This window comes from Lepidochelys kempii, chromosome 3 (assembly GCF_965140285.1).
Source record: "Lepidochelys kempii isolate rLepKem1 chromosome 3, rLepKem1.hap1, whole genome shotgun sequence".
NCBI lineage: Eukaryota > Metazoa > Chordata > Testudines > Cheloniidae > Lepidochelys > Lepidochelys kempii.
The window spans coordinates 148,711,331-148,734,717 of NC_136382.1; the positions used below are offsets into that span (position 1 = coordinate 148,711,331).

Sequence of the window (23,387 nt, forward strand, 5' to 3'; positions counted from 1 at the left end):
AACTACTTGGCCAGCAGCCAGACCATCTTGTGAGATCTGAAGAGAGCACAGCCCAAGCTAATCTGGTTCAGTATTTGGGTGGGATATCTTCAGTGAAAACCTTGTACAGTAGGGAGTGGTGCAGATAATTCAGTAGATGGCACTCTTCTCTGAGCTAATGCTGAGTCTAACCATTAAAGATTTTTCAGTACTTTTATTAAACAAAGAGAGCGAGGGAGAGTTGGAATGCTAGTTTTGGTATCCTGGTCAAATTTTAACTTGCCCCACTGGCATTATCTCTACATTTTGGTTGGGTATCAGATTCTTTGCTTCCTGTCTTAACCTTTTGTGTAATGTTGCTGTTCAGCTGTTAATCAGCTGTTGCATTCCACTCCAGAGGTGGCTGCCTGTCAGTGGTGGATGGATGTCGGGAGTGTGCACTGATGATCAGTTCAAGTTTATAAAAGGGTTTGGGATATAAGGCACTGTAGAAATTGATGATCGATCAATGCAGTAAGTAATGGGATGTGTTCCTAGTGAATGGACTACAGCTGAATTAGAAAACCTGTGATCTAGAAACAGCATATTATAGAAGGGGAATACTAATGATGCTTACTCTGTAATATGGTAACACCCTGGTAAATGGAAAGATCTGATGACTATATTCCTATAATGTTTCTTTAAACAAAAGCAACTGTTGTAATGGTTTTGTTTCTTATATTTACATGGCAAGGGTTTGAAAACTTGTTAAAACTTAATAAATAAATAAAAAGAAAACCTGTGATCTGTTTTGAGTGGGAGGGGATGAGGGGAATTGTGAGGGAGGTGTGATTCTGGTAACTTTACAAGGGGTTCTTCTGGGACACATTATCTAGGCAGCCTATTCATGTTCCTGATCCTTCTTATACTCAGCAACAACAAAAGCTTTCAATCTGAGGGTTCTGTTGATCTCATTAACTTTGAAAAATGTTAACTATTAAGTAGGGCTCATTGCTTAGTGGCCAGTCTGATCCCTTTGTTTTGATCGCTCTTGTGACCTGTCACATGCTTGGAGCAATGTTGTCTACCTAGCTATCAAGATTTACTGATATGAAAGAGCAAGGAATGAGTGAAAATCCATGGAATTCCATCCTGATTCTGAGGCGACAGACAGTGTAACATTGTTAGTCCAACCTGTGTTGCGAGCATTAGGATATGCAAAGCCAGCCTAGTAGGGGGATGCATGTTTCTGTGCTGAGAGCAACTAACCTGCTACAAGCTACTTAGTAGCAGAATGAATCTTGAACCTAATTCTAACTGGGATTCTCTGGTTGACTGAAGAGATTAGCCAGCTTCCAAAGAGAGCCTTCCTCTTTGGATGCTAAAACTTCCTGTAATTAATACCCTGCAGCCCTCTCCTGCTATGGCTGAACTGTTGGGGAACAGTCTGTGGTGATTGTTTTAGCCTCAGTCAGGCTAATGTAGTCTCCTGGTCAGGATCTCTTGATGAAATTCTAGCAGCTTTTACCTGACCTGTCTGGTTGCTCCATTGTCTTGAGCATCAGTCCCACTACTTGAGGCAGCTAGAGTCTATGACTGATGATGATATATCTGCAAGGCAGGGGGAGGGGACTTTCTGGCTCTCTTGCAGATGGGAAAGAGTTCATTTTCTGTGATCTTAGTAGAGTGAAACTGTTACACACCAGAGTGTTATGTAACGAGATCCGTCTCATTGGACTCAAATAAAAGATTCAGTCCAAAACAGAGTGAAACTGGTGGATTAACAGTAGTAACTAAATGCATGGGACAGAGCAGCAGTGGTAGCTTTCATTGGTATATCTTGAGTTCTGGGCTTTGCGGGGTACCGTAGCCCATTGGTGTCTGGCTGCCTCAGGAACGCTTCTCTAGTGAAGCGTTGTCTTGAGAAAACTGGATTGTGATCAACATAGACGCTTGAGCTGGAGCCCCCTTGGTGTGAGAGAGGGAAACTACTAGCAGGGAACATTTCCTGGAAGTACCCCTTGACTCTGGAACTCTTTTGCAGTCCTCCCTCTTACCTGCCCCGTCTGAATTTGCTGGGCTTTAGAGTGTACTGCCAAGACTGTTCTCTTATTACTGGAGCTGGCAGCTGCATTGTCAGGAGCGTTGCTGATAGACCTTCTCATGGCTCAGATGCGCTATAAACACAAAGTTAATACAAAAAGAAAAGGAGTACTTGTGGCACCTTAGAGACTAACCAATTTATTAGAGCATAAGCTTTCGTGAGTTACAGCTCACTTCCTCAGATGCATATCATGGAAACTGCAGCAGGCTTTATATATACACAGAGAATATGAAACAATACCTACTCCCACCCCACTGTCCTGCTGGTAATAGCTTATCTAAAGTGATCATCAGGTGGGCCATTTCCAGCACAAATCCAGGTTTTCTCACCCTCCACCCCCCCACACAAATTCACTCTCCTGCTGGTGATAGCCCATCCAAAGTGACAACTCTTTACACAATGTGCATGACAATCAAGTTGGGCTATTTCCTGCACAAATCCAGGTTTTCTCACATTCCCCCCCCCCCACCCCCATACACACACAAACTCACTCTCCTGCTGGTAATAGCTCATCCAAACTGACCACTCTTCAAGTTTAAATCCAAGTTAAACCAGAACATCTGGGGGGGGGGGGGTAGGAAAAAACAAGAGGAAACAGGCTACCTTGCATAATGACTTAGCCACTCCCAGTCTCTATTTAAGCCTAAATTAATAGTATCCAATTTGCAAATTAATTCCAATTCAGCAGTTTCTCGCTGGAGTCTGGATTTGAAGTTTTTTTGTTTTAAGATAGCGACCTTCATGTCTGTGATTGCGTGACCAGAGAGATTGAAGTGTTCTCCGACTGGTTTATGAATGTTATAATTCTTGACATCTGATTTGTGTCCATTTATTCTTTTATGTAGAGACTGTCCAGTTTGACCAATGTATATGGCAGAGGGGCATTGCTGGCACATGATGGCGCATATCACATTGGTGGATGTGCAGGTGAACGAGCCTCTGATAGTGTGGCTGATGTTATTAGGCTCTGTGATGGTGTCCCCTGAATAGATATGTGGGCACAATTGGCAACGGGCTTTGTTGCAAGGATAAGTTCCTGGGTTAGTGGTTCTGTTGTGTGGTATGTGGTTGTTGGTGAGTATTTGCTTCAGGTTGCGGGGCTGTCTGTAGGCAAGGACTGGCCTGTCTCCCAAGATTTGTGAGAGTGTTGGGTCATCCTTTAGGATAGGTTGTAGATCCTTAATAATGCGTTGGAGGGGTTTTAGTTGGGGGCTGAAGGTGACGGCTAGTGGCGTTCTGTTATTTTCTTTGTTAGGCCTGTCCTGTAGTAGGTAACTTCTGGGAACTCTTCTGGCTCTATCAATCTGTTTCTTTACTTCTGCAGGTGGGTATTGTAGTTGTAAGAAAGCTTGACAGAGATCCTGTAGGTGTTTGTCTCTGTCTGAGGGGTTGGAGCAAATGCGGTTGTATCGCAGAGCTTGGCTGTAGACGATGGATCGTGTGGTGTGGTCAGGGTGAAAGCTGGAGGCATGCAGGTAGGAATAGCGGTCAGTAGGTTTCCGGTATAGGGTGGTGTTTATGTGACCATTGTTTATTAGCACTGTAGTGTCCAGGAAGTGGATCTCTTGTGTGGACTGGACCAGGCTGAGGTTGGTGGTGGGATGGAAATTGTTGAAATCATGGTGGAATTCCTCAAGGGCTTCTTTTCCATGGGTCCAGATGATGAAGATGTCATCAATATAGCGCAAGTAGAGTAGGGGCTTTAGGGGACGAGAGCTGAGGAAGCGTTGTTCTAAATCAGCCATAAAAATGTTGGCATACTGTGGGGCCATGCGGGTACCCATAGCAGTGCCGCTGATCTGAAGGTATACATTGTCCCCAAATGTGAAGTAGTTATGGGTAAGGACAAAGTCACAAAGTTCAGCTACCAGGTTAGCTGTGACAGTATCGGGGATAGTGTTCTTGACGGCTTGTAGTCCATCTTTGTGTGGAATGTTGGTGTAGAGGGCTTCTACATCCATAGTGGCCAGGATGGTGTTATCAGGAAGATCACCGATGGATTGAAGTTTCCTCAGGAAGTCAGTGGTGTCTCGAAGGTAGCTGGGAGTGCTGGTAGCGTAGGGCCTGAGGAGGGAGTCTACATAGCCAGACAATCCTGCTGTCAGGGTGCCAATGCCTGAGATGATGGGGTGCCCAGGATTTCCAGGTTTATGGATCTTGGGTAGTAGATAGAATATCCCAGGTCGGGGTTCCAGGGGTGTGTCTGTGCGGATTTGATCTTGTGCTTTTTCAGGAAGTTTCTTGAGCAAATGCTGTAGTTGCTTTTGGTAACTCTCAGCCCTTGCAACAAAGCCCGTTGCCAATTGTGCCCACATATCTATTCAGGGGACACCATCACAGGGCCTAATAACATCAGCCACACTATCAGAGGCTCGTTCACCTGCACATCCACCAATGTGATATATGCCATCATGTGCCAGCAATGCCCCTCTGCCGTATACATTGGTCAAACTGGACAGTCTCTACATAAAAGAATAAATGGACACAAATCAGATGTCAAGAATTATAACATTCATAAACCAGTCGGAGAACACTTCAATCTCTCTGGTCACGCAATCACAGACATGAAGGTCGCTATCTTAAAACAAAAAAACTTCAAATCCAGACTCCAGCGAGAAACTGCTGAATTGGAATTAATTTGCAAATTGGATACTATTAATTTAGGCTTAAATAGAGACTGGGAGTGGCTAAGTCATTATGCAAGGTAGCCTGTTTCCTCTGGTTTTTCCCTCCCCCCCCCCAGATGTTCTGGTTTAACTTGGATTTAAACTTGAAGAGTGGTCAGTTTGGATGAGCTATTACCAGCAGGAGAGTGAGTTTGTGTGTGTATGGGGGTGGGGGGGATGTGAGAAAACCTGGATTTGTGCAGGAAATAGCCCAACTTGATTGTCATGCACATTGTGTAAAGAGTTGTCACTTTGGATGGACTATAACCAGCAGGAGAGTGAATTTGTGTGGGGGGGTGGAGGGTGAGAAAACCTGGATTTGTGCTGGAAATGGCCCACCTGATGATCACTTTAGATAAGCTATTACCAGCAGGACAGTGGGGTGGGAGTAGGTATTGTTTCATATTCTCTGTGTATATATAAAGCCTGCTGCAGTTTCCATGATATGCATCTGAGGAAGTGAGCTGTAGCTCACGAAAGCTTATGCTCTAATAAATTGGTTAGCCTCTAAGGTGCCACAAGTACTCCTTTTCTTTTTGCGAATACAGACTAACACGGCTGTTACTCTGAAAGTTAATACAGTTCTGTGGAGCCTGTGCAGTAGATGCAGGGAGCAGTTCCTCTTCCGGTTCTCTGTTCTCATTCCATTCCTGATGAGGGCAAGGATGCTGATTCCTCCTACCCCTTCCCAGGCCCCAAATCATACATGACAATCCTTCTGGTTGAGGAGAGGACGACTGTGCAGTGAAGCTAATTAGCACTTCCCTATGCCCAGAGCAAGCATTAGCTGCGGGATACTTCACAGCATCATCATGTTGTGTCACTTGGGCAGATAGGAATGGGTTCGGGAGGAGGAAGGGAGCACCTGGAGTGGAAATGCAGTTAATGCTGGAAGCCATGCATGGGGACCTCATCACTTGTGAATTAGAACTTGGAGAATGGAGGCAGTTAGGATGATTGGGGTAGGAAGCAAAGTATGTTCCTTTCAGAGCCCTGGGCTCCCTCTGCCTAAAGGGGAAGATGTGCACCCCCACCCCCTTGTGTGTGGGCGGGGGAGGGGAGGGAGAGGAGAACTATTCCCCAGCAGTTTGTACAAATAGAATGAATTGCTCTGTTACCCTGAAATCCTCTGTCCCTCTGAGTGTTGGGTGACCATGCCCACCGCTGAATCTGATCACTGGGAGACTGTCTTGGAACAATGACAGCCCCATATGATCCTTCCCAGTATGTTTGCATCTCTCAGTGGACTCTGAAATGGGATCAGCATCATTGCAGACAGCAGCCCAGAAGGGGGGAGGGATTTAATTCTTGAGGAGCGTTGCCTGCTGATGAGAGATAGCGAGGACAGATAAAAGGGACTGGGAGATTAAGTTTCCTATTGCAATACAAGTCTAATAGAGTGGCCAGAGACCTGGCTCTTAGCCACCTCCTTCTATGGCTTCAGGCCAAAGCTGTGATGCTCTGGGTCTCACACACTTGGCTGCAGTATCAGGGCTGCACCCGAGATAGGATTGCTGACAGCTTGGTGAGTATGGGGCAGAATCAGTGCATGCTGTGTGCCCAATTCTGGCTGTTATCTGCATGCCTTTCAGCAGTCCATCCTCCCCTCCCTCAGAACAAACAGCCCCATGTGTCAGCTGGCGTTTCCATTCCACTCTGAACTGAGGCCTGTTTCAGAGTCGCTCCTCTGAATCCTCCCCTCTGATTTTGGAGCGCAAAGGAACAACCTAGATATTATGCCTCCAGGGCCCCAGCCATATTGCTGGTGAAGGATTATGAAAGTCCACTTGCTCCCCCAGGGCCGCTGTGGCAATTACTAACTTCTTAGAGTGAGAGCGGTTACACACACCACACTGTATAGGAATAAAATCAAGGGAGGAGGTGCAACTCTGCTGTCGTTCCTGGAGTCATTCTGCCAAAAGCCACTGCTGTACTGAGGGACGCATCCGGCCATTTAGCAATCCTGTTCCTTGTTTGGTGGCACTGGAGTTCCTGGTCTCCTTGGAATTCCCTGCTCCATGAGGGGATAATTGGAAAGCCCTTCCCTTTCCAGGACACAGTGGAGGCAATGAGCCGGTTGTACTGTGAAATCCTGCCACGGGGAAGCTTCCTGAAGCTGCAGACTCCAGCCCTGGTGCATGGCTGTATTTGGGCGCACACGCATGTGAGTCCATATGTGATGCTGATAGGTGACTGACGCCAAGTTTCCTTTCTCGTGTTTCAGAAGCCATTCAGATGCTGCCAGATGCCACCAGGGGAGAGCTGATTTGGAGGCAGGTGGACCGGGAGATGTTTGGACGGGACGTCGCTTTGGATCTGTGAGTCCTTGTTTTGAGGGACAGTTACTTGGGGGATGATGAGAATGTCTCTGGAAGTTGTTTCAGACTGTGGAGTGGGTTAGGAATTCAAGGTGGGGTTGTCCTCCTCCCACCCCGGGGGTCAGGCAAATGGAGTGAGAATGAGGAATGGCAGAGGTGCTAGATACCAGGGAAGGGAGGAGGATAGTCACAGTGAGACTGAGGAATTGCCAGCTGAGAGTTGGCCAGACCTTTAGCTTGAGCCTTCTGAACGTCCCTGCAGTGGAGACCTCAGCAAGGACTCTCTTAGGCCATTCATAGCAGCTGTACCAGGTGAGACCAGAGGGAGCCTTCCTATGCCAAACTGGTGGTAGTCATTTGGAGCTGTCATCTGCCAGCAGTCAGTGCCACAGCTGACCCAACAGGAGCTGCTCTGAGCCCATCCCTGCTTGTTTCAGAGTAACAGCTGTGTTAGTCTGTATTCAAAAAGAAAAGGAGTACTTGTGGCACCTTAGACACTAACCAATTTATTTGAGCATAAGCTTTCGTGAGCTACGGCTCACTTCATCGGATGCATACTGTGGAAAATACAGAAGATGTTTTTATACACACAAACCATGAAAAAATGGGTGTTTATCACAACAAAAGGTTTTCTCTCCCCCCACCCTACTCTCCTGCTGGTAATAGCTTATCTAAAGTGATCACTCTCCTTACAATGTGTATGATAATCAAGGTGGGCCATTTCCAGCACAAATCCAGGGTTTAACAAGAACTTCTGTAGCTCACGAAAGCTTATGCTCAAATAAATTGGTTAGTCTCTAAAGTGCCACAGTACTCCTTTTCTTTTTGCATCCCTGCTTGGAGTCTCCTATCTGTGGCCGAGTAGGTATGAGCTGTACTGAGCTGGTCTGTCTCTCTCTGTCTTGTAGCTGTGCTGGGGCCCTGGGGAGGGGTAGCTATGCCATTGTGAAGCTGTTTTTCCTGTACTAGTTGGGGCCCAAGGACAGCACTGTAGTAGGGAACAGGGCCAGCCAGCTTGTTGGGGCCAGGCCAATGCCAGGGGAATCTCTTAAACTTGTTTCAGCAGAGCTCTGCATAGTCGCTGCTGCCTGCCTGTTCCGTTCGCCTTGTGTATGACTCTCCCTCTGCATGTGTACAAACGCTCCAGTCCCCACCTCCTCAGGCTGGGTGCCATGGAGAGAGAAAGGTCTGCAGCAGAGGTGTATGGGGAAGGGAGGGCCCCATTGGAATTTCTGTAGTGCCTGGGGCGGTGCAAGGAAATGACTGTCTGGCTCCTATCACCAGAGTATCTCAATATGTTTTGTTGTGATGGTTGCATAACCTGGGCTCTGGCCTTCAGAGCAGGCGGGTGTCAGTCTCCTTATGTTTCTACTGTGTGTGTTTGTCTGGGAGCACATCACCTCAGAGACCCCTGTAGAACAGAGAGGGCTTTGGAGCTGTGGTGACTGTTGCCAGGAGCCAGAGAACAGCATCTCATGTGTCTAAATTGGAATTCTAAAAGAAGCTTGCTCTTCTTTCTTATATAGAGGCCATGGAGCCGTTCCAGTATGCAATACCCCCTCTTGATCTGAATAAGAATCTGTTAGGTGCCACCAATGCAACCCATAATGCTGGATACCTGCATTAGCTAAATGTTTCTGCTAAAATGCTCAGCAGGGAAATAGTTAATATTGCCAAATCCAGCATTGTGCGAGTTCAGTGCTAACTTCCCACTGAGGTGAATGGGAAAATGTGTCATGCTCTTAAGGGCCCCATTCCTGCTAGTGGCTTGCTTTTGCCATCACTGGAAGCAGGAGTGGGCTTTTAGAGCCATTGTTTTGGCTCTGGGAAAGTGCCGCACCAGGGTAACACTGGGAAGTTTTCTACCCACTCCAAAGGATTAGAAACGTGCCTTCAGCGTCAGAGCGTAGATTCTGCTAGACTGCTTTTGCGGCATCTCAGGGGACATGGGGCTTCCCACCTGTCAAGGAGATTCTGGGCTGTGTGGGGAGAAGGGCCTGCCACTTCAGAAACTTATATATGCTTTATTTTAAAACAGGGTTGTGACTGGGCAGTAACAAGGGCTCTCAAAGCCTGGGGACTGGGGAGCAAGGAGTGCCCAGCTTCCTCTGGCTGTCCCTGCTCTGTTTGCTGAGTATGAGCCTTGAAGCAGAAGTTCCCATGGGGCTCACAGATGGGGACCAGTTCTCTCCCCTATCACATGGTCCCCCACAGACACATGAGAGCAGAGCATTAGGAGTGCTGCAGCCAGACACAGGCACCCATTTGTTTGGGTGGGCTGGGGCATGCAAGTGGTCTCTGGGCGGGGGTTGTTAAATTCTTTGTGTTCTCACCTGTAGGGCATCTGAGTGAGTGTCCCCCTACATGAGACTTCAACTCTGAGCGCAGGCTGGTAAGTGCTCCAGCTGTCATGGGGTACAAAGATTGCTGTGGGGTAACATCTGCACTAACACATGTCCATGCTTCCTAGATGTGGAAGGAGGTAACAAGAACACCCCTCTCGGTCACCTAGCTGCTGCGTGGCTAACATGAGCTGCCATTCAGTCAGGACTTAGCCCCTCTCTCTGAGGAGAAGGAATGCCTTTCCAGCAAGGCAGGTTTATCACCCAGCCGATGTGCCTCAGCTCCTGCAATGAGCAGCAGAAGGAACAGGCCCCAGTGGTTACCTCCCAGCAGCGTTGGTGTTTGTCTTGCAGAGTAGCACCAAGAGGCTCTAGTCAGGACTGGGGCTCGTTCTGCTGGGTGCTGTGCTTACGCTCTAGAACAGGGGTGGGCAAAATATGGCCCGTGGGCTGGATCAGGCCCATCTAACACTTCTGTCCTCACGATCTCCAGGCTGCTAAAAGTCCCACAGCGCAGCGGGGCACTCAGGCAGGCTGTCTGCCTGCCATGGCCCCACCTGCTCCCGGAAGCAGTTGGCTGCTGCTGGTATGTCTCTGCATGCCCCCAACAGAGGGGGAGGCAGCTCTGCATGCTGCCCTCACCCCCAGCATCATCTTCACAGCTCCCATTGGCTGGAAACTGGCCAATGGGAGCTGCGGGGGCGGTGCTTGTGGGTGTGGGCAGCACATGGAGACCCGCTGCCCTCTTAAGGGGCATGCAGAGACCTGACGGCCATTTCCGGGAGTGGTGGGGGCCACGGCATGCAGGCAGCCTGCCTGAGCCCTGTTGTGCTGCCGGCTGGGAGCTGCCTGTGGTAAGCACCTCCCAGCCAGAGCCTGCACATCACGCCCCCTCCCGCACCCCTGCCCCAGGTCAAACCCGCTCCCGCACCCAAACTCCCTCCCAGACCCTGCACCCCAAGATGTTGCACTAGCCCGGAACTTCCAGACCCCACACCTCTTGCTGCACCCTCAGTTTTTGCACGAATTATTTTATTACATGGCACTGCAGTGGAGGGGTAGAATTTAAAAATTTCATTAATATAGTAGAAATATGCGGCCTCTGATGACTTACCAAAATGTGTGGAGTGGGCCCCCTGAGGAAATTATTGCCTACCCCTGTTCTGCAAAGACAAGTGATGCCCAGGTGGTGAGGGAGAGGGATACAGAGTGTGTGTTTCTACACATTCTATACCTTAGACTTGCTCTTCAGAGCTATTAGAAATTGCCTCATCTGTCCCCATCAACCTGCCCTTTCCCAGGGCATCGCAGCAAAGGTGAGCTCCAAGGATTTGATAGAAGAAGGGGTAGTGGCCTTACAAATCAGTTCAAGGAGGGCATTCCACGCATCTGAGGGGAACTTCTGTGTTTGGCAAAGCAAAGAGTGACACAACAGGAGATGAATGTTTATATAATGGCTAGGAAGCTCAACAGGGACCAGGGCTCCATTGTGCTAGGCACTGTACAGGCAAGGAATATGCACAGTCCTTACCCCAGAGAGTGGGAGTCTAGGTGTCAGACAGGACACAACAGAGCACTAGTGGGGACGTACAAATGAAGAGAGTGGTTGTGCACTGTGTGTTCTGGGGGCTGCAGGCTAGGAACTGTGTTTTCTGGCTGGGGGGGGCACTGTGAGCGTTCTTCGAGCCATTGAATTAACGGTCCCTGCTCCCCCAATGGGAGGGGGAATAATGCTCTGAAAGGAGCCAGGCTGGGAGAGCTTCTGCCCCGGTAGAGCAGCTCCTGTGCACAAGGGAGAGAATTTAGTCTGAATTCAGGGGAGCTGGAGATGCCACACAAGTGCTGAGGGAAGGGGTGGTGCCCGCGCACAGAGCGGCGTTGGATTATCAGCATTGGGAGACTAAGGCAAGGAGAAGGACAGCCGATGAGGGTGGGAAGAGGGAGTCTGTTCTGAGCATAGGGGTAGCTGTGTTACCTACCCCAGCACCCGAAGGGAGGACTGATATGCCTTTGGCATTGGAAACATCAGCAGGCACCTTCATTACTGGGTGGCCTGTGGCATGCCTCACTCATGTCTTGTGCTTACTGAAATGGTGCAAACCCTGGATGGCAGCAAGAGCTTTCCTGAGTGCTGCCCTCTGCTGCAATTGCCTCTGAATGGCTGGAAGCAGAAGCCCCCTCCATGTCCACAGAGAGCCGTTGTAGTTCTGCTGTCTCTGCCCCATTTCAGATCCTGCACCACTTCTCCTGAAGCTTGGGAGTCTGAGCCTGCCACAGGTCGGAGGGGTGGGTGGTGACTGATCTGTCCTTCCTCATAGTGCTACTACTGAACATGGCATAATCCAGCCTCTTGCCTGAAGGCTGGGTGGCATCACGCGCCCCTGCTGCCATCTTGTGCCTTGATGGTGCCTTGTATTTGTTTTCTCTCCCCTGAGTCGCAGCTCCCCAAATCCCAAGAAAGTCCCTCTCAAGACACCCAGGAACAAGCTGGCTTTAACTAGTGCAAGCCAAGGACTTCTTGGCTCTGGCTGCTCATTTAGTGACTGTAGCCCCTGTTGGCAGTGACAGTGCGAGATCAATAGCTCCTGCCCTGACCGTCGCTGCTGCCTGTAAGGCTTGCAGTTTCCATATTAGAAAAGGCGTTTCCTAAAGAGCCCAATCAATATGCTGCTCTGAGGCCTGTTCTCGTTTACTATATATAATCTGGACACACGCTGTACGTCAGCGTGCGCACGCGGCTGGGGGGGGAGGATGTGCCAACTCTCTGTTTGCGCTGGCTGGGAGAAGGACACAGCTAAATTCTTCTCTGTCCCCCTTCCCTGCCGCGGCTGCTGTTCCAGGATCCAGGGCTGCCAGCTCCTCCTACTCTCTCAGCACTTTGGATGGGAAGCTGCTGGGGAGCATAGGGTATTTGATCTCCTGCTGCTGGGAAGCCCTCGGGGCTGGCTGGGGCACTGGTGACCCTCTTCTCTCTGCCCTTTCTGCTTTTGGCAGGTGACCAGTTGTCGCACCCAAGCAGGAGGGAGGATGACGAGCACAGCTCCATCCAAGAAGCCTTACCGCAAGGCACCGCCGCAGCACCGCGAGATCCGCCATGATCTGCCCATCCTTCGAGATGACCAAGATGGCGTGATTTTGGCTGAGCAGAGTCAGGTAACGGATAACCGGGCGGCTAAGGGCCTGGCGCCGTTACGCCAGCAGGCGGGGTTTAGTTACGCCGAGGCAGGCCAGCTCAAACAGGTGGATGGGTTTGAGGTGCGCAACCTTAACTTTTCCTCCTCCTGGTCCCTGGAGTCAAGCAGTGACAAGGAGGTAGCAGGGTGCCGAGCGGAGCTGAAGCTGAAGAGCCGGACTCTGTCACCTGTGCTGCCGCACAGTGGGAAGGCAGGGAGGCGGAGCGGGAAGCACTGCCGGCACCCCAGCCAGGGGTGTCTCAGTAAGTTCATGAGCCGCAGTGTGGAGACGGTTGTGGTGTCTGGAGACGAAGGCCGGAGGCCGACCTGCTCCTTCAAGAGCAGGAGCCTGGAACGCTCCCTCATGTTCAAAGAGCCTGCCGAGGTCCTAGCTCCCAGGAAGTTCCAGGTCTCTGCCACCCATCTGCCTCTCAAAGGGATCCTGAAGCAGACGGGCATGCTGGAAGTGCGCCCCGAGAGCCTGCGCAAGTCCCGCTCAGTGGAGACGCTGGCCCATGGCCGCAGCTCGCGCAAGTACAGCGACCCTCAGCTGTGCTTCAGCCCGAGGGAGAGACGCTCGCTGGAGCGCAGCAGCAGCACTGCCGATGCCATCAAGCGCCAGGAGAAAGTCACTGAGGAGAAGCTGCAGTTCTCCAAGTTCCTGGATGAGATCACCCACCGTGTGCTGAGCCCTGTCCACCTGCAATCCCTGGGGGAGGCCAGAGCAGGAGGGGGAGGCCAGGACTCTCCTTCCCCACTGAGAGGCTCCACTCCAGAAGGTCAGAAGGAAAGCCAGCCTGAGGGGGCCAAGCGAGTAGCTGAGAAGAGCCACCGCCTGAGCAGGAGAAAGGCAGATAAGAAGCGTGAGGGTCTGGAAATGGCTTCCTGCCGGAGGAAGCCCCCTGAGGAGGCTGAGAGGGCCCCCAGGCTGAGGAGAAAGCCCATCCTGGTGAGGAAGGACAGCAAGGAGAAGTTCCTCTCTCTGGAGAGGCGGGTAGTGGATCTGTGCCAGTATGAACTGCAGCAGCTGGCAGAGCTGGGTTTGGCAGGGGTGTCCTCTGAGCAGCAGCAGCAACTGTTGCCTTCATGGAAAACCAGTCAGGAGGGAGGAAGGGACAGAGAGAGGGACCGAAGCAAGCACCAATTGCGGCAAGTGCAGCCTCAGCATCTTGGCACCAAACCTGGCCGGAAGCCCATGACAGAGCCAGGCTACCTAGAGAGCGCATCCTTCTCCCCTCCGACACACCGGAGCCAGGAGGAGGGCACTGCCTCACCTAGAACCTCCCCTTCCTTCAGCCTAGCACTAAACAAGGTAGGTGCCAGAGTCCTGGAGCCCAGGCCCCTCACCCAGGATGGGGACAGAGGTCTCCAAAAGGCCATGGCCACCCCCTTCGGCTCCCAGAGGTGCCCTTAGCGCTGATGTGGGGAGTGAGGGGCAGGGCATTTGTGTCTGAACTCTCATCTCATCCATTCAGATGTTGATCTATGGAATGTGGAGCCTCCTTTGCCTCAGGGAGGCCTGGCCAAGCAACTTTGACCTCCCAAGTGGTGTGAGGGGCTCTCTGAGGCTCACTTAGGGTACAGTCTTCATCCCAGCCCCCCTTACACCAACCCCCATTGTTCCCCACTGGGAGGCTCCTCCTGAACTGGCTGTTAGGGGTGCCCAAGAGCAAAATGCTAAGACCTCAGAGGGGACAGAGCATCGCCCTTGTGACTCCCCAGACCTAGCCCTTCTGTGCTCCACACACATATGTGGTGCTAATGCCTCTTGAACCTCCAGCCTCCCTGCTGGCCTGTTTGGCTGCAGATCCTGCTCCTTGTTTGTGTTGCTCCCAGCTGTGACCCAGGTGGAGTGCCTCTGTTCAAAGGGGAGAAGGGAACAGCTGCCCCTTGGAGTTGTTAGCCATAAAAGCAGCAGCTGGTGCCTCTTTCCCCACTGAAGGGGCTTGTCTGCCTTCCAAAGTTTAGAATCTGCCTAGCAGACTGCAGGATACCAGTGTGCAGAGCTGGACACAGCGGGATGGTCTAGTGCCCTATGCGGGCCTTTGAATCCTCCTAATGCTTTAATGGTGGATACCCTGGTAAATCAGACCCATATTTATGTGAGAAGTCCCTTGTCTATTGAGGTAGAGTCTTTGTCTGGAAGAGCTGCCAACCCCTCCCTTCCATCCACCCAGCGGGCTCCTGGGACATTGACTCATTTAAACAGGAATCACCCGTCTCCTGGCCTGATTCTTGTGCACCTGATTGCCTGGTATCAGCTGGAGTCCTCAGAGGTGAGACAGATGCAGGGTGGTGATGCTGCGTATGGTATGAGTTAATAAAGTGCACTTGGGACTGGGACAGTATCATGCTGTATACAGTGCAGGCTGCTGCAGTGCATTTAGTGTCGGGGACACAGCATGTCTAGTGCAGCTAGAGCTATGGGGCCACCATGTGCAGCATGGGCCAGTGCAGTGCACTCTAGGTTGTTGGGAGCGAGAAATGGCCCCACTGTGCATTAGGGTCATGATTGGGCTGGCTTCTATACCATGTTGTTGCTAGCACTGAATCTGTTCCAAGGAAATCTCTGTGGCAGGGTCCCATGTGCGGACCTTGTACGTCTGTTAATATGCACCTTTTGAAGCGCAGTGTCATCTTTGGGGACCTGTGTGCTTTGCTTAGCAAAGGCTCCAGGGCTCCATCCAGTATGTCCCAAAGCCGCTGTTTCAAGTAATTGAAAACAACCTGGGCTTTCCAAAGAGAAACCTCCAGCTTCCAGGGTTAGCCTCCTCTTCCCAGAAAGGGCCATCCTTGCTAGCACGAACTGGCTCTGGAGATGGAATTCTCCTCCCAGCCACAAGTGAGGCATGTTGAGAGGCAGCTTCTGTTACCTGGTCTAGCACATCAAATGCACAGAGTGGGGAGGCTAAGCTGCTCATACCCACTCCCTTGTCCCTGCCTATGTGCCGGAGCTCTGGTGTTATGGGAGTGCCTGCTGGAGAGGCGCAGGTGACTTGCTCTCAGCACTGTAGGCCCTTCTGTTGGGCTGCTTGGCCTTTAGCATGTTGCCTGTTATTTTTGTGTCCAGGTTCACCCAGGAGCCTGGTTCCAGTAACCAGCTTGAGCTGAGCACAGAGGAATCCTCATCTGGGGTTACCTGGGTGAAGCAAATGGAAAAGGTGCTTCCCAGCTCCTCAGCCACTTAGAGCAGTTCTTTCATTATCTACAGGGGTGTTACCACCACAGTGAAGGGATCATAGGTTTGTGTATGCAGGTCCACGAGACTCCCATCCTAACCACCCAGACATTGTGGGGCTGCTGAATATTGAGGCAGCAGCTGTGGGGTGATGACTGCGGGGTCTCTGAACTTGTAGCACGGGGGGAAGGAAGTTGCAGGCTCTCTGTGAAGGTCTCTGGTTTAACCCAGACTACTGCTGACTCTGAAATAAACCATGTGGTCTCTCTTGATATTGACTAGTTTGAGAAGCAGTGCATGGAGAGTGCTAGCTATGCACGACATGGCCTGCCCAGAGCTGTCAGGGAGGTGGGAGGAGTTCACTTCTCAAAATCTTGCCCTTTGGTACTTGCTTGAATCTGACACCTATTTTGAGAGGTTCTTACAGCTGTTTTCTTCTCACCACAGGAGCCCTTGACGGATGCAGAAAGGATGAAGTAAGTGTCCTGTTCCCTACTCATGCTCCAATCTCACTGCAGCTGTGTGTGTGCTGATTCCCACCTCCCATTGTCCAGCTTCCTTTGAATCTGCATGGTGGGTTTCCCTTCTGTTGAGAAGCTAGGCCCATTTGGAGAGACTGGGGCAGGTGTGTCTCTGTTCTGCTCCCACTTGCCAAGTTTTGCCGTGGTTCTCTGCATTCCCTGAAAGGACAGTTTAGAGCTCTGTGCAGATGGGATGCTTTTAGGAGACCCATCTCAGGGTCCCTTGAATGCTGTTACAGTTTGAGGTGGTGGGGCAAACACTCCTGATTCTAAACATCTATTCTTCACCGTCAAAGGGAGAAAAACTCAAAGCGCTACCATTTTGGTAAAAAGAAGAGGAGCACTTGTGGCACCTTAGAGACTAACAAATTTAATGGGCATAAGTTTTCATGAGCTACAGCTTATGTTGGTCTCTAAGGTGCCACAAATATACCATTTTGGTGTGACTCACTGTAGTGTGTGAGCTCCCCCTGGTGACTGTGAATGAAAACTTTTTGCACAGACAGAATCTTAGCAGGACGCAGCTCTGAAGATCTCAGTCCCTTCAAAATCCCAAGTGAAGAACAAACTGACGCAGCTAGAGAGAGGCTGTATTTTCTAGGTTTTTCTGAACAGTTGAGCACAGTGAAAGCGCACATGCAGGAGTGAGTCTCTTTGTTTGAGGCTGCCACAGCATCTCCCCATAACGCGTATGCTGCCCATGCTTCCCTCCGCAGCTCGAGCTCCCCACTTGCTGGCCCAGCAATTGCAGGGACTCCTGCTTTACTGCATGTTTAGGGTTAGGGCTTTGGTTGGGGCTGTGGATTTGTGATGCCTCTTTCACCTCCAACTCCTGCAGTATGGGCTGGGATAAATTATTGAGTGGGTTTCAATTTCCAGGGAGGGACACCTAAGCTGTGCAGCCCATTTGGCTAGTGGACTTTATCCAAATGCTGCAACCTGAGCGGGAGCTGGTGTCATGGATAGCAGGGCTGCTTATGCTTCTCTGCCCCTGGTTCCAAGAGTAGAGAGCAACCTGTGTTGCCAGGAAGCAAGGGCTTGAATTTCTCATCTTCTCAGCTGAGCAGAGACGCATGCCTCTTGCTGCATTTGACCCTCCTGTCAGTTTAGTTTATTGCTACAGGCCCTGACTGCTCATAAAAAAACAAAACCCACGGCATGAGCAACAGCAACCTAAGGCAGGAGGGGCTCTGCAACTGCCCCCAAACTCTGTCCATGCATCTCACTCCTGTCCTCTTCAGCGTCCCCCCACTAGTCCAGTTCTGCTCCCCCCAGCTCGGCCAATGCCCCATATTCTTGACCTGCAGAGCCTCCTCCCAAAGTCCTTGTCCTGGGGCTTAGAACAATAGTTGAGAGTCCAGATGAACAACTGAGTCCTCCGGGGGCAGTGCATGCACACAGCCATCTTTCAGACACCATCGGACTCCTCATGGCGTCCCGTTGTGGGTGTGAGAGGAGGGATGAGATCTGAGCCTAAAGAATCACTTCCGTTCACAGGGGAGGTCTGCGTGTGAAATGCCCGCATGCTCCCCAACAGCTAAGCTGGAAAGGGGATGGGGTCCATTAGCACCTGTTTGGATGGTGCCACCACAACCACCTGGGAGCATCATCATTGTCTATATGGGGTCTCTGCTTCTCAGGGCCCTGAAGTGAGCTTAGACGCTGGGTGTCTGCACTGAGGACTGCAGCCCCCATCGCTTACTGAATGGTGCATTGTTGCTCTGTGTGCCTCAGGCTGCTGCAGCATGAGAACGAGGAGTTGCGCCGGCGGCTGGCCTATGTCACTAACAAGATGGAGGCGATGGAGAGGGAACTGGAGTCCGGCCAGGACTACCTGGAGCTGGAACTGGGCCAGAACCGCGAAGAGCTGGAGAAATTCAAGGACAAATTCCGTAGGTATGGCAAACACCAGAGGAGAGGATGTGGCTGTGGGGAGACAGGGTACCTCTGCCTAGGGACTCGCTTGGCTGTCTAGAGGCGGCTGAGCCTGTGTTGTGTTAACCTGAGGCATGTGGTATGGGGAGATTAGGAGAGTTACAGATAAAGCTCAGCACACATTGCAACCACCTCTGGGGAGGAGCACAGCAATGCTACTCAGCAGTTTAAGGCAGGAAATGGAGAATTCTTTATCGGTTTGAATAGTACAAAGGCAGAATGAAATTGTCTGAGCTGGAATTTAGCCAGGACTTGGGGGTTAATACCCTGACAAATGCAAAGGGAAATCAGTGGCTATAGTTGGCTGGGTTCTCTTTTTTTATGTCTTACCTGAAAGGCAGCACCTTAGTTAGAACAGCACTCCCTACCACCACATTTGAGTACTATAGAGTGCCCACACCACTTCCTGCAACAGCCTGTTTTTCCCTTGGAGGTGTCCCGTCCAAATACTGACCCACTCTAGCCTGAGAAGTGAAGGGATTACAGCCTCCAAGAGAGAGAATCTGGGCAAAGAGTTAACATGTCGGTGTGCTCTGTAGCAAGTAGTCTTTCCTGTTGTGTGAGGAGCGGTTCTCACATTCCAGGCTATCAAGAGAACTTGAGTTGATGGCCTGGATTCCTTTTCACTTGGACATTCGTGCCTCTGTTTAGGTTACAGAACAGCTACACTGCTTCACAGAGAACCAATCAGGACCTGGAGGAGAAGCTGCATACCCTGGTAACTGACCTGCTGAGCCTCTGGGGAGAGGAAGTGGGGGAATCTGGTGTGTTGGGACAGAGGGAAGGGACCCTGGCTTTCAGGCCAGGCATTACAGCAGCTCATGTGGGAGGTTCTGGTCATGATCCTTCCCAGGCCTAGCCTGTTGTCCTGAACTGGGTACTTTGCTGAGCCCCCACTTTTATCATGCACCAGAGCTTGGTTTCCCCACAATGTAATTGTCATGTTGCATCAACCTCTTTGAAAGGTGCCAGGGATGTGTTGCTCCCTGCAGACTCCAGGGGATCACTCCCAGGGGACTGGGGCTGTTGGAGCGGAGCCAGCATGTGTGTGTGTATTGTGTGCATTCATAACGCTCATGGCTGTTTCTTTTCTCTCCCTCCCTCCCTCTCTCTCTCCTCCCCATGCTGCTGCTGGCACACTCTGGGCGCATTCACCTCTCAGGCCTCTCTCAGCCAAAACTGGATTTTTGCAGTTGCGTCTTTTCGTTTGTGTGGTTTTTTTCTTTCTCCTCTTCACATGTCTCAGCCTGTCATTTTCACTGTCAGTCACACATTACTTGGCCCACTTGTACCATCCTCGACTGAGGGGCCCCAAACCTCATCCAGCCAAAGGCTCCACCTCTACTGAACAAAACAGCTGTCTGCAGAGACGACTGGTCCTAGCACGCAGTGCTCCAGCCGAATGTGAGCATTTGCTTCTGATCCAAATGGAGCATTGCCTGCTAGGAAGCATAATGCCCACAGGCTGCAATACTGTGTTATGGGTGTGGGCGTCTGTGAACCCATTTGGCCCACCCGTACTGTAAGTAAACAGATGCTTGTTCTAGTCATCATCAGTCACCTGTCCATAATAGAGAATGCAGGGTCGGTTCTCGCCCTTGGCACTAGGAGCTTTTGGGGTTAATATTATTTATGCAGTTACCAAAAAGTCAATCCATGTTTCGGAAATGCCCTGTTCCTGCATGCGTCACTGCCTGTCGCACTGGGCCCTGCTACCACTACTGGTCCACAAGTGGGCCCTGTTAGTCCCAGGCTGAGAGCAGATTCCGGGGCTTCTGTGGCCCTGAGGACTTGGGACACGTACAGGAGCTGGATCAGGAGCTCTGAGCTGTTGCCCCCCCACTGCTATTAGCCTTCATGTCTGTTTCCTCTGAGCAGGAACCCATGGGGAGTCTAGTGAGGAAATGTTCCCCTTTGGGAACAGAATTAACCGAGATGAAACTGCACAGACAGGTCCTTTCACAGCAGGGCAAGCCCCAGAGTCTTCCCTGAGCTCTTATGCAAAAGCAGAGCCTTCTTGATGCTGAGTCAACTTCTGCTGTACCTATCATTGACTCGCATGCTTCTCTGAGCAACAGCTTCCTGTTGCCCTGGTGGAGAGGATTGGATGTCACAAACACAGTGATCTATGCTGCTGGTGAAAGGTGTTGGATTGGCAGGGACTGAATCCTTTGTATATCTCTAGAGAAGCACCAGTGCAAGCTTCTTCCGCAGTCCCAGTGCAGTCCACTTGTGACTCTAATGCTGAGAGGGAGTTCAGTCTCTGCATGCTACCACTGCAGGAAGGGTAGGAAGAGCAACAGGGCTGCAAAGGATCAAACTCACCTCACTTCAGTAACTAACAAACATGGCAAGAATTCTGAGCAGCCCAGCATAAGGTGGCTGGCTTTATGTGCTATCAGAGACCCTCCCTCTGTGCAAAGCTGGGGCTGTTACCTGTCTGTCTGGAAGGTTTTATTTCCAAGCTGAATGTGTTTGTGTGTTATGCAGGGGGTTAGCTGGGGTAAGAGGCCAAGCCAGCCTGTTCTGGTGGAATTTACATCTTGTGTTCCTGTGCCCCAGATAAAAAAGGCAGAGATGGACCGGAAGACCCTGGACTGGGAGATTGTGGAGCTCACTAACAAGCTGCTAGATGCCAAAACTACCATCAATAAACTTGAGGAGCTCAATGTAAGTGTCCAGTCCACAGCCTGTCTGCTCAACGTGGGGAAATGTGTGGTAGTTTCATGGCTGATTAATATAAGGTCTGGTCTATCACTTCCTTACTAATGAATGGGGAGGGGCAAGCAGAACATGGCTGACATTCATCATGGCTAAGGCTAAGTTTTTGTCACGGATATTTTTAGTAAAAGTCATGGACGGGTCATGGGAAATAAACAAAAATTCACGGCAACCTGTGACCTGTCCCGACTTTCACTAAAAATATCCCTGACAAAAGAGGTAGGTGGGTTCAATACCCAACTGCTTCTGGGGCTCTCGGGTCCCCCACTACTGCGGTGCGTGAGAGCTCTGCGGTCTCCCTGCCCCAGGGGCTGGTAGCTGTAGGGTCCTGCAGCTGCTGGCCGCAGCTGTGACTGTGTAGCTGTGGGGAGTCCCAACTGCCTGCCATGTCTGGGCAGCTGCTGGGGGGTTGCCCGCAGAGGTCCCGCCAAGATTGGGCAGCTGCACCCACCCGCCAGGGCTGGGAGCTCCAACCCCTGGACAGAAAATGTCATGGAGGTCAATGGCAATCATAGATTCTGTGACCTCCGTGACATAATTGTAGTCTTAACCATGGCTGAAATTGTGGGGAGCTGAGGACACCAGTGAGGACAGATAAATAATAGAGAGGGGAAGCAGGAAATAGCAGGAAAAAGCAGGAAATGACTTGTGATATGAGTCCTACAAGTTGAGCAGAGAGCAAATGAGATCTGGGCTTGCTGTGTGAAGTGGCAGCAAAAAAGGCCCACCTGAGTGTGGGCTGCAAAACTAAAGGCTGAGCAGCCCAGAGCCGGGAGAGGGATGGTCCCTCCATGCAGCTTTGGTGCCACAGTGCCTGAGGTCTTGCACTTGATTCTGGGCACTTTGTTAACACTGGCAGGAGTTCAGAGAAGGGCTGTGAGGGCCTGTTTAGGCACTGAACTCTCCAGTTTGGCTGACAGCACCCTGTGGTGGGGGACGGTACGGACCCTCAGATATTTGAGGGGTGTCAGGCCCAAGAGGGGGAGAAGCTTGTTACAGACTCAGTGTAAACTTGGAGGGAGGGGCTGGAATGGAGAGGAGCTTCTCAGCCGAGTGGGAGAGAGGTACTGGCCTGAGAAGGAGCCTCCCCAGGGGAATGGTGGGAGCCCCCTGGTGTGGGATGGCTGACCTCCCCTCCCCCATGTGAGTGAGGTGTCTGCTCGGGCAGCAGGGGCCTACATGTGTTGCTGGCAGTGTGTGTGTGTGTGTGTAGGGACCAGATGAGGCCAGCATGACTCCCATCCCCGTGTGCTCTCTTGGCAGGAGCGATATCGGCAGGACTGTAACCTCGCAGTGCAGCTACTCAAGTGCAACAAGTCCCACTTCAGGAACCACAAGTTTGCTGACGTGAGTAGCAGCTCTGGTGCAGGGTGTGGGAGGGGCTCACAGCTGCTCTGTTCCCTGCCCATAACTCCACACCTGGTCACTCTCCTCTGCAGGTAGGGGGAGCTGCCGTGTGTTCCACCGACCCCCGCTCCCCTGAGCATCAGTCAAAGGTGTAAGGAGCTCCCGGCCCTCTGTGCAAGGTCTCTGCTGGCTCCTCTTTCAGGCTGGCTCCATTTCACGTCTCAGTCGGGGGCTGTTATAAAAAGAGCCTTGAGCTGCCTTTCCAAGGGAGCGAGTGTCGTCTACAGCACAATAGCCTTGAATCCGATAGCCTGTCGGGTGCCTGAAGGCAGCTGGCAGAGGAGCAGGCCTCTCACTGACCCTTTTGTCTTCTCCCCCTTCGCACCTGGCCACGTGCAAGGCTCATCCTGCCTACTGAGGGGCCAGGTGAACCTGAATGCAGCTGGTCTGGCTCACGGACGCGGCTACTTGTGCCAGATTCGGGTATGCTTACCACTCCTGGGAGCTCACAGATCTGCCGACAGGAAGGGCACCAGGGAGGGCAAGGCTTTGAGTGCAGTACTAGGCTGGGAATGTCCCATCCCTGCGCGTGAGGGAGGAGCCCATGTTTGTATTGGTATTTCTTTTTCCCCCTGGAACGGGATCTGGCCCCAGCCTCAGGATTCTCATCACCTCTCCATAAAGCTTCGTCACGTGGGCTCCCTTAGAGGGCTCTCCCAGCGCCCTGCACATCCAATCCTGGTGCTTGTCTTTTGTGAGTGAGCACATGACTGGTATGTTGTCCCCCAAGCATGTCTCAAATTAGCGCTCCTGAGGTCACCGTATCAGTTACTGCTGGGATAACCTTCACCTCTACCAGCTGTCTCCCCTCACAGGAGCTTTGAATTCTGCCCCCAGAGGGCTCGACCACACTAGGATGCCACTGAGGCAAAATGCAGCTGTGCAAGGACCTTCTACCTTGCACTCACCATTCCCAATCTGTGTGCCCTGGGCCCACTTGTCTGACTGCAGGATCCCTCTTGCAGCAGCCTGTGCCATGGCTTGGGGCCCTGGGGGTTTCAAGAGGGGGGTCCACAAAGCCCAACCCTAATCTTTCACCATGGTGCTTGTGTGGCCAAAGAGCA

General features: G+C 51.5%; 1 protein-coding gene across 11 annotated transcripts in view; it reads left to right on the plus strand.

Annotated features, from left to right (window-relative positions):
* Window positions 1-23,387, plus strand: part of TJAP1 (tight junction associated protein 1) — a 62,262-nt gene that overhangs the window by 33,790 nt on the left and 5,085 nt on the right. For 7 of the 11 annotated variants that reach the window (XM_073338454.2, XM_073338452.2, XM_073338451.2 and 4 more), the window contains 9 exons: window positions 6,953-7,046; window positions 9,386-9,438; window positions 12,383-12,541; window positions 16,187-16,215; window positions 17,995-18,156; window positions 18,847-18,913; window positions 19,358-19,387; window positions 20,758-20,865; window positions 22,180-22,263. In XM_073338454.2, coding sequence (XP_073194555.2) covers window positions 12,416-12,541; window positions 16,187-16,215; window positions 17,995-18,156; window positions 18,847-18,913; window positions 19,358-19,387; window positions 20,758-20,865; window positions 22,180-22,263 — 606 coding nt within the window. In that variant the 5' untranslated portion in view covers window positions 6,953-7,046; window positions 9,386-9,438; window positions 12,383-12,415. The other 4 variants (XM_073338459.2, XM_073338460.2, XM_073338449.2 and 1 more) reach the window with 4 other exon arrangements.